This window comes from Meleagris gallopavo, chromosome 9 (genome assembly GCF_000146605.3).
Source record: "Meleagris gallopavo isolate NT-WF06-2002-E0010 breed Aviagen turkey brand Nicholas breeding stock chromosome 9, Turkey_5.1, whole genome shotgun sequence".
In the NCBI taxonomy this organism is placed as follows: domain Eukaryota; kingdom Metazoa; phylum Chordata; class Aves; order Galliformes; family Phasianidae; genus Meleagris; species Meleagris gallopavo.
The window spans coordinates 1,025,944-1,035,892 of NC_015019.2; the positions used below are offsets into that span (position 1 = coordinate 1,025,944).

At 59.4% G+C, this 9,949-nt stretch overlaps 3 protein-coding genes across 4 annotated transcripts in view; 2 read left to right on the forward strand and 1 right to left on the reverse strand.

Annotated features, from left to right (window-relative positions):
* Positions 1–1,207, reverse strand: part of RPL36A (ribosomal protein L36a) — a 3,108-nt gene extending 1,901 nt beyond the window's left edge. The window contains exon 1 of the mRNA XM_010715137.1: positions 1,105–1,207. Coding sequence (XP_010713439.1) covers positions 1,105–1,207 — 103 coding nt within the window. The remainder of the gene's footprint in view (positions 1–1,104) is intronic.
* Positions 7–8,764, forward strand: LOC100541401. Its single transcript, XM_010715030.3, has 9 exons — positions 7–65; positions 1,705–1,838; positions 2,132–2,199; positions 2,489–2,712; positions 2,803–2,885; positions 3,103–3,243; positions 3,325–3,539; positions 3,966–4,115; positions 6,486–8,764. Exons 2-9 carry the CDS (start codon positions 1,760–1,762, stop codon positions 6,771–6,773), a joined length of 1,248 nt encoding a protein of 415 aa, XP_010713332.1. The 5' UTR covers positions 7–65; positions 1,705–1,759; the 3' UTR covers positions 6,774–8,764.
* A 93-nt stretch (positions 8,765–8,857) lies between these two features.
* Positions 8,858–9,949, forward strand: part of RAB9B (RAB9B, member RAS oncogene family) — a 9,664-nt gene continuing 8,572 nt past the window's right edge. The window contains exon 1 of one of the 2 annotated variants that reach the window (XM_019618084.2): positions 8,858–8,986. In XM_019618084.2, the coding sequence (XP_019473629.1) occupies positions 8,885–8,986 (102 nt within the window). In that variant the 5' untranslated portion in view covers positions 8,858–8,884. The remainder of the gene's footprint in view (positions 8,987–9,949) is intronic. The other variant, XM_031554622.1, reaches the window with a different exon arrangement.

The following is a 9,949-nucleotide window of genomic DNA, read 5'->3' on the forward strand; positions in this document are numbered from 1 at the left end:
ACCGGCGCCCGAGCCTTCCTCCTCCTCCTCCTCGGCTGCCTCCCGCCCCGGCGTGGCCCGCTCAGGTGAGCGCAAAGCGCGGTGCTCTCCCTCCTCCGGGACCCCCTTAACCTCCCCTCTGGGAGCCGGGTTTCCCCGGGGACTTGGATTTTCCCAAACGGGACCAAAACGTCCCCTGCCAGTCCTGCGACCGGACCCCCACTCGCGATTCAGACGTCCCCGAACAACCCGGACCCTTCTTGTGGAACCCTCCCCATATTCATCCTTACCCCCATCCCCGGCGCTGGGACCTTCTCCGGGACCCGGAATCCCAGGCACTTTGCCTGCACGGTGCCGCCCGTCCCCTGCAGCCCCCAACCCGGGGCACAGCCCTCACCGAGGTGGGCTTAGGGACCACCAGGCGATGGCCCACGCAGCTCTTTCCTATCACAGCAACGCCCCTGAGGTGCTCAGACCTTCTCTCAGATCAGGGATTTATTTTATTTTATTTTATTTTTATTTTTTGGTGGGGGAGAGGGGGGCTCAGGGCAGTCCCAGGTCCCATGGAACATTTTAGGTGGAGGACCTGAAGCCCCGAGTCCCTTCATCCCTCTCTCTACCATCTCTAGATGCCACAGGGACAAGGTGGGATGCAGGGCACAGGTGGGGGGGCTGCAATGCCCCTGGGGCTCCCTGTCCTGATGTATCTGGGGCAGCGTGGGAGGGATGCAGCCTTTGTGGTGAGGAGGGGGAAAATTGCATCCAAATGTCATCATTTCACCATCGGAAATCGCTTCCATCGGGATGGTTTTCTCAGGCAGATGGGAGTGTTTTCCAGCCCCACCGTTCCCTGAATGCATGGGGTGCTGTGCTGAGCACCAGGGCCCTCAGGGGAGGCTGTGCCCTGTAAGCTGTGCCCAGCGACATGCAGCTCAGCTTGCAGCAGAGCCTTTGCCCCCAGCTCTGGTACTCAGAGGAGCTGAGATTCTTCCAGGGATGACTCCCACTCCTCTGAGCACAGGTAGGAGCACAGTGTTCAGCCTGCCCACAGCCCCAGGAGAACCCCAGCTCCCTCCCTTGCTTGTGGCAATGGGGTCTGCAGCCTCAAAGGGGAGCAGGACACACCAGCAGCATGCTCAAAGCTCCCTTTGTGTCCAGAGATCTCCGGCTCGTTCCTCTCCATCACAGCCACATGCCTGGCAATGTGGTGAGCGAATGTCTCTCGCATTGTTCCTTGAAATGATCATTATAAACTGACAGAAGGAGAGGAACTGGCAGGCGGAGATGCATTCACGAAAATATCCCCTCCAAGGTCAGTTTAAATAAGTCTCCATCATCACTGGGAGTGCTGCGTAGGAGAGCTCATGTCAGCTCCTCGCCGTGGCTGGGCTGATCCTCTCTGGCCATGTCACCCCGCAGTGCCACCATCCCCTCTGTGCTCCTGGTCACCTCCTCACTGCCGGGGCAGCCACCGCTCGGGAGATGCTGCATCCAGACAGCCCCCATGGGTCCAGGCAGGGGCTGGTGAATTACCCAAAGGGACAGCCCAGTGTCCACAGCTTGAGGCCTGTGTTCTGTCCTCACTGTGGGACACCTGGCCCCAAGCACTTCCCAGCCATGGCTACGAGGCATGCTGGGGCTGGTGCACATCCTCCCCTGGGCTGCAGGGCTGTGCCTGGAGCTTTATGGTGCTGGCAGCCAGCTGAGCCCCCACTCTGCCCGCAGGCTGGTCTCAGGGAGGGAGGAGATCAAATCCCACTCTCGCAGTGCACCCCAGCCCATGTCACCCTCTGATTTCCTGGACAAGCTCATGGGACGAACTTCAGGGTACGATGCCCGGATCCGACCCAACTTCAAAGGTAAGGGGAGGATGTGAAGCTTCTGGGGCTGGCAGTCCCCCACGCTTAGGGCTGCCCAAACCCAGGGGATGGAAGTAGGGAAAGGACCCTGACCCACATTCCTCTCTCCCCAGTCGTACCTGTGCTTCTGTGCCTGCTTTCCCATGGCAGGGTGGGGGGGGTTCCCCTACATGCACCATGGGGTAACCACAGTGGACACAGGGCTGCTCGGCACACAGGGTGCAGGGTCTGTGCTCACACCATCATGGTGCTGGTCAGCAGTGAGAGCTGCACGCTGCCTGCTTGTTTTCCAGGTCCGCCCGTCAACGTGACGTGCAACATCTTCATCAACAGCTTTGGCTCCGTCACCGAGACGACCATGGTGAGGGTTTGGCAGTAGGCTCCTCTGCAGGGGATGCTGCCTGAGGGGTGTGTGTGTGTTTCCCAGTGCCAGAGCCGTGTCTGTGCTCAGGGCTCCCACAGATCCCTGTGGAGCCGGAGCACTGTGACAGGCTGCTACCCCCAACATCCTCAAATGCACGAGGATCTGCACTGGGGAAGCCCTGTAAAGCCCGTTTATGCTGCTGCAAAGCCTTCAGACCACCAACCTCCTCCTGCTCCTCCTCCCCTGGCTCTTGTGGCTCCCACTGACGCAGTGCCCTCTGCTCCAGGATTACCGTGTGAACGTCTTCCTGCGGCAGCAGTGGAACGACCCCCGGCTGGCTTACCGTGAGTACCCCGACGACTCGCTCGACCTCGACCCCTCCATGCTCGACTCCATCTGGAAGCCAGATTTGTTCTTTGCCAATGAAAAAGGGGCCAACTTCCACGAGGTCACCACCGACAACAAACTGCTGCGCATCTTCAAGAATGGCAACGTGCTCTACAGCATCAGGTGCCGAGCCCTTCCCCTTTGGCACAGGGCTTGTCTCTTGACCCCATTGGGCATCTTTCAGTGATTCTCTCTTTTGTCTGCCTCCTGCAGGCTGACGCTGATCCTGTCCTGCCCCATGGATCTCAAGAACTTCCCCATGGACATCCAGACGTGCACGATGCAGCTGGAGAGTTGTGAGTGCCTGGGGACGTTCGAGCCTTGCTTCATCCCGTGGCATCCCTTCATATGCCATCTGTCACAGAGTTAACATAAAACCATGACACCATCCCATCCCAAAAGCTAGCATCTCTGTGTTTCTGGGGGAGCTGAGCAGGAAAGGGGAGGTCATTTGGGGTGGGGGTGAATGGGCTCATCCCCACTGACCCGTGGCTCCATCCATCACCTTTCCAGTTGGTTACACCATGAACGACCTCATCTTTGAGTGGCTGGAGGAGCAGGAGGCCGTGCAGGTGGCAGAGGGCTTGACGCTGCCACAGTTCATCCTCAGGGACGAGAAGGACCTGGGCTACTGCACCAAGTATTACAACACAGGTGAGACCCCCAGAAACCCCTGACTGCCCCCCAGCATGGCACAGACCCCCTCACCCACGCAAGGCTGGATTTTTTTTGCAGGCAAGTTCACCTGCATTGAAGTGAAGTTCCACTTGGAGAGGCAGATGGGCTATTACCTGATCCAGATGTACATCCCCAGCCTGCTCATCGTCATCCTCTCCTGGGTCTCCTTCTGGATCAACATGGATGCAGCGCCAGCGCGGGTGGGCTTGGGCATCACCACTGTGCTCACCATGACTACTCAGAGCGCCGGCTCCCGTGCCTCTCTGCCCAAGGTCAGTGCTGTGGGCACAGTGCTGGCCCTAGAGGGCTGGAAAAGACCTCTAGGATCCCCAACCCACCCCCACCATGCCCACTGACCATGTCCCTCAGTGCTTCATCTCCACAGTTTTGAATGCCTCCAGGGATGGTGACCCCACCACCTCCCCGGGCAGCCTAGATCACCATTCTTTCAGAGTACACGTTTCCTAACATCCACTGTTTCCCAATATCCATGGACCAACAACAGAGATGACACAATTACAGGGTCTTATCCTGTTTTTTCCCAATGGAACCACGACTCAAAGCCATCTGGCACAAGGGATTCTCCTCGGGAGAACTTGGCTTCCTGGAGCTTTGAGCTGCGCAGCTCTGGGAAGAACCTGAGAGCTGTGACTGGGGAGGGACGCAGCCCCACAGCTCTGACCCCTCTCCCCTCGCAGGTCTCCTATGTGAAGGCCATTGACATCTGGATGGCTGTCTGTCTGCTCTTTGTCTTTGCTGCTCTGCTGGAATACGCCGCCGTCAACTTCGTCTCTCGGCAGCACAAGGAGTTCATGCGCCTGCGGCGGCGGCAGCGGAGGCAGAGGATGGTGAGTGCCTGCGGCCGCTGCTGTCACCACGCGTCCCTCAGATGATATGGGGACCCCCGGCGCTGCCATCCCCGGGGCTGCAGGGCTGTCTCCTATGGCACCTTGGGGAGCTGTGGGCATTGCAGTTCTTCTGCCTGCCGGGCAGCACGGGGAGCCCAGAGCATCTCCCTGCCCTGCGGGATGCCCAGAGCTGAGCCTTGCTGTCGCAGAATCACGGAACCGTAGAATAGCCCAAATTGGATGGGACCCATAAGGATCACTGAGTCCAACTCCTGTCCCCTGGAGCAGGCTGATATTACCCGTCCCAGTGTAGGGGGACAGCCCAGCGCTGGCTGCAGGGAGGCACCGTGCCCTGGACAGGGAGTGGATGTGGTGCACGGCCCCAAATGGGTGCCATCCTCCTCCCGCCCTGGGAGCTGTTCCGCTCTAAAAAGGCAGGAAAAAAAACAAGGGTTTCTTTTCCTTTCCCATGTGATGCTCAGGGAAAGCAGCTGGTGCCTGCCCTGCCATATGGTGACACTGTTAGATGCAGACCTCCATGTAAAAGCCCCATGGATGTGCCCCCCAGGCTCCCAGTGCCCCCTGGCTCAGAGGCTGTGCTGCCGGAGGGGCTGCTCTCCCCCCACGTCTGCTCTCTGCCCACAGCAGGGGCAGAGCCATCGGTCACGCGCTGTCCTGTTTCTGTTTGGTGCCAAAAGGGCCTGAGCAGCGGGACGGTCAGCCTGGAGTCCCTGGGGCAGTCGAGCAGCCTGCACAGCGGCGAGCACACCTACGCGACGCTCTCGCAGCTCTCCAGCTCCAGGGTAAAGCACACCCCTCCGGCAGTGCACCCCTGCACCCCTCTTTTCCCCGAAAGGAGCCCCCAGGAGCCCTTCCCACAAGTGAAGGTGCAGGAAGGAGCGGGGCAGGGATGTGCACGGGGCACATGGCCATGGGGACCAGAGGCATATTTCACCGGCTGCTTGGAGACACCCTGCTCTGCGCCTTGGTTTCCCCTGCTGTAGAACAGGGCCGAATGCAACCCCCTTTGCAGCGGAGTGAACCATGCTGGGGCAATGAGCTCCTCAGCTCCCTTCCAGCACCTGGAGCAGGACGGGGGCTCTGCCTACCCGGATCACCCAGTGCAGTGATCTCCTCTTCCTGCAGTGGCTCAGCATGCTTGGGTACTTGGCAGCTGGAGATGTGGGGAGGAGACACGGCAGGGAGTGGTGGCACAGGGCAGGCTGCCCAGTTTGGACGGAGATGCTGGGGGACAAGGACATCCCAACTGTCCATTGCTGGGGCTGCTGCAGCCCTCTCTGTGCCCCCATCCTGCTGTGCCCTCAGTGAGCACTCTGCAGCAGGGAGCACAGCTCAGCGGCACACGAGAGCACATTTCAGCAATTTCAGCCTCTGCTGCTCTCCCCACTGGGAAATACTGCTTAGCCGGCAGAGTGCTGAGTTAAATAAAGATCCCCAGCTCTCTGCATGAGAGCCCCTGGCTTCGCCCATGCGCCTCGGTGGGCAGCGCTGCTTGGAGAGGGCATGGGGACCTGAAACCCACACTGCTTGTGGGCATGGAACAAGGGGGATGTCCTCAGTTCCAAGTGGGAACACCCGTGGACACACACAGAGTGTAAATGAGCCGGGCCAATGTGACTCCCTAATGAAACAGCTCACTAATGAAGCACAGCTGTTGGTGGGGAGGAGCGCAGGCACTGCTGGCCTGTGGGGAGGCAGCAAGGAGGGTGAGGACAGAGCCTCTGTTGCTTGGCCCCATCCTTTGTCACCCAGCAAGCAGCCCTGGCTCTTGAGGGGATTGGGGGGTCTCTGATGGCAGCAAGGCTCCTGCGTCCCTGCACAGTTCTGCCCCAGCAAGCTGTCTGTTCACCAGCACACCTCTACCCTTCAGCAAGCAGCTGCTGCAACAGTGCCTGCAGCCCCAGCACCCCAATGCTCGCAGCGCCCTTCTGTGCCCTGTACCCCATATGTACCCCTACGTGCTCCACACTCTTGTGTGCCATACACCTCTGTATGCCACGCACCCCCATCCAATCTGCATCCTCCTATGCACCCTTCACCCCATGGGCCCTCTTGCCCCCCGTCCACCCCAGGTACCCAAGTGGATGCTGAATGTTCTGGGGCTGCCCACAGATTCACTGGGGCAGTTTAGAGCACGAGGTGTTGGCAGGCAGGTGCTCACCAGACACCCTCGTACCTCAGACTGTGCTCCTCTGGGCTTCTGCCTGCATGCCTCAGAGGTGCAGAGAAAGCACCAAACCTTGCACTGGCACCCTCCAAGCAGACAGCCACAGCTGGCACATACACAGAGCGTGCAGCACAGCCCTGTGCCCTGCAGGGTGCCCGGCTGACAGCACTTTCCCTCTCCAGGAGGAAGAGCTCATCCGTGAGAGCCGCTTCTACTTCCGAGGCTACGGGCTGGGCCACTGCCTGCAGGCAAAGGATGGGGCTGGGGAGGGTCCTGGAATCTACAGCCCCCCCCCACCCAGTGCACTGCTGCGGGAAGGGGAGACCCTGCGCAAGCGTTACGTCGACCGTGCCAAGCGCATCGACACCATCTCCCGAGCCGTCTTCCCCTTCACCTTCCTGGTCTTCAATATCTTCTATTGGGTTGTCTACAAAGTGCTGCGCTCAGAGGACATCCACCCGGTGCCCTGAGGCCCCAGAAAGGCCCAAGGACCTCTTGGCTGAATGCTGCCATGTGCCTGGAGGCTGCGAGCAGGTGTCAGACTGCTGTGTCACCGAGCCACAGACAGCAGTGAGCTGGGCAAGGGGCTGTGCTCCTCTCTCCCTGCACAGCCCACAGCTCTGTGGTGGGAGATGGTGGGCAGCCCCAGCCTTGCTGACACCACCCCCTGGCTTCTCCCTCAGTCCCAGGCGTAGTGTCCCTGGGTAGGCTCCCTCCATCTGCTCTTCCACCAGAGAGGAGAGCATCCGAACCCTCAGTTTAAAAACTCAGCAAGGCTTCCAGACCTTCAGACCTGGATATCCTCCATGCTTAGCAGGAAATAAAAGCAGTAGGTGACGCTGACGTAGGTCCTACAGAGAAACGTGTTGATGCTCTCCTTTCCCCCACTCACAGCAAGCCCAGGTGGGGCACAGATCTTTGACGGGGTACTTTGCTGCAGCCCCACAAGTTCTGTGGGCAGGACGGAGATGGGATTTGTCCCTTTCCTCAGCAGCCTTGGGAACACCATGGCACAGCAAAGTGCCAGGCACCATGGCAGGGGACACAAACAAAGGGCAGCGCAGTCCGGGCAGATATCCCACCCTCAGCCCCAGCATCCCTCCCTGCTCCTCAAGCAGGAATTGTCCTCTCCCTCTCTCCAGTAACCAGGAGCCCCCAGCACCCACTTTCTCAGCCCCTGCAGAGCCACGCACTCATTTCACAGATGGGGCAAGCAGAGGAAAAGCATCCCCAGGAGACACCAGGGGTCCACCAGGATGGGTGATGATGGTTCCATCCCATTGCCACTGCCACTGTACTGTCCCAGGAACAGCCTCCAGAGATTTGTTTTTTTGGGGAAGCCCATTTGGAGGCACAGGTCTCCACTGCCCACCCACAGACCCAAACAGAGAGGTGCTGGCACCCGCAGGCCAACCAAACCTCCAGCAAAGGTGGGATTTTAAACAGCATTGATCTTCCTACACAAATAAAGTCTGTCTGGGATTTTCAGCGGTGTGTCGGGGGTTTCTCTCTGCCCAGAACCCCACATCTTGGAGCAGCTCCCAGCTTCAGGAAGGAGGTGGGTGCACCAGCCTTGTGGTAATGGGAGCCATGCGATTATGCCCAGACCTTGTTATCTCCATTTATCTGAGGGGGTTTTGCCTGGGGAACAGGACCCAAAGAAGGGCAGATGTGAAGCTCCCCATGGTGGAGCTTGGATACCTACACACACTGAATGTCCCATCCCTCCCTTTGCAGCCGGCTTGCTGGGCAGGCGCCAGCCTCAGAAAGCTGCCAGCTGTCCTGGGGGCTTACGCCAGCCCTGCGGTGCCACCCTGGGCCAGCGCTCCCATCCCCAGCTGGTGTGGGGGCAGGCAGAGCTCACAGCTGACGGCCAGGCTCATAAGCAAACATCAATCTCCCTCTGTGCTTCCAGCCAAGTTTCACAGATCGGCTCTGTTGGGTGCCCTGTACCTCACAGCCCCATCACCCCGTTGAGCCCCAGCGAGGTTTTTGTGATAGAGAGGGGAGAAAGCAAAGTGGAGACCTGCAGTTCAGTGATTGGTTTGTTCTTTTGATGGGAGAAACAAAACCCTGCGGCACTCCTGTGTTCCTGCTCTCCTTTACTCAGCATCAGGTCTGGGTACCTGGGAGCTTCAAAGGGGAGAACAGCTGGGGTCAGCCCCAGAGCACCCTGATTGTAGGAACAGACACTTCCCAAAAAGAAAGGAAAAAGAAAGAATTTTAAAAAGTGAATTGCAAAAACCCAGCATATCATAAGATAACCTGCAGAAATGGCATGCTCTGGCTGCAGCCAAGCAGAGGGAGTCCTCACTCAGGCACCATGGTAGGAGACACTTAGTGGAGCACTGCCACCCCACAGCCCTACAAGCACAGATCTGGTGGTTTGTGCCACCTGGGGACCTTTTAGGGGCCAGCAGCAGCAGCACCCAGCCCCTACCAGAGCTCTCAGCAGCCACAACGGAGCTGGGAGCCCCTCCAGCCTGTGGTCCCAGTGACTTTCCATGCCCCAGGGCTCACCCAGGCTGGGGGTGCAGCATGGGTAGCAGCCATCCCCTGGCAAAGCCCACACTGACTTCAGATGGAGCCAATTTTCCTTCTCCTGTGTGACGCTGCACATTCAGGACATGTCCCAGCCGCTATGGGAAGCAGCAGTGGGCACAGGACCAGCAGCGGCGGCGGAGTTAATTGCCGGTGTAAATGGAAGCTAATGGAGTTACGTTGGGGTAATGTGACTCCTGGAAAGTAAAATCAGAATAATCAGCACTGGCAGCTCGCTGAGCGCCTGCCAGCACAGCACTTACAGCCCAGCAGCTGCAGATGCATGCGACTTGCCTCCTGCTGCTGCGCATCCATGGGTGCTGGGGGGAAAAGGCCCTGCTCTGTGCTTTTATTCACAGAATCACAGAACGGCCCGGGTTGGAAGGGACCTCAAGGATCATGAAATCTCCAACCCCTCTGCCACAGGCAGGGCCACCAACCTCCGTATCTGATAGTAGGCCAGGCTGCCCAGGGCCCCATCCATCCTGGCCTTTAACTCCACCAGGGACGGGGCATCCACAGCCTCCCTGGGCAGCTGTTCCAGCACCTCACCACTCTCATAGTAAAGAATTTATTGATCCTCAACCCTCAGGGATGGGGCAAGGATGGTCCCCAAACAGAAGGGACAAGCAAGGGAGGGCCGGGGGTCGGCAACAAGCAAGGGGCAGATCCATAGTGCCCCGCAGCCCCGGGAATACGGAAAGCAGCCCAGCTCCGGGCTGTGGTTTGGCATAAGGAAAACAAAGCCATGAAGTTCTGTGGTGTGTTTTGTCCCACTCGGAGAAGCCGTGCCCTGCAGCCCCCCAGGGCAGGGGGAGGACCCCGCGCCCAAACAAAGTGCCATTATCTGACCGCGGTCTCTGAAGGTCTTTTGTTCCCTGTGCGCACCAGAGCGGACATCGGAGGACACCTAGCGAGGAGGCCGCTCCGAGGGCTGCGTGACAACAGAGCTTGCGGAGATCGCCACCTCACACCCCGCCGGGCCGGCCCTGCTGGAGATCGGCTCTCGGGGCACGGAGCTCTGGCTGGGTGCGAGCAGGATGCGGGCCTCACCGCAACACGATGCTGCGAGGGCACGGCCCGGCTCTGCCAGGCCCCATCCCCC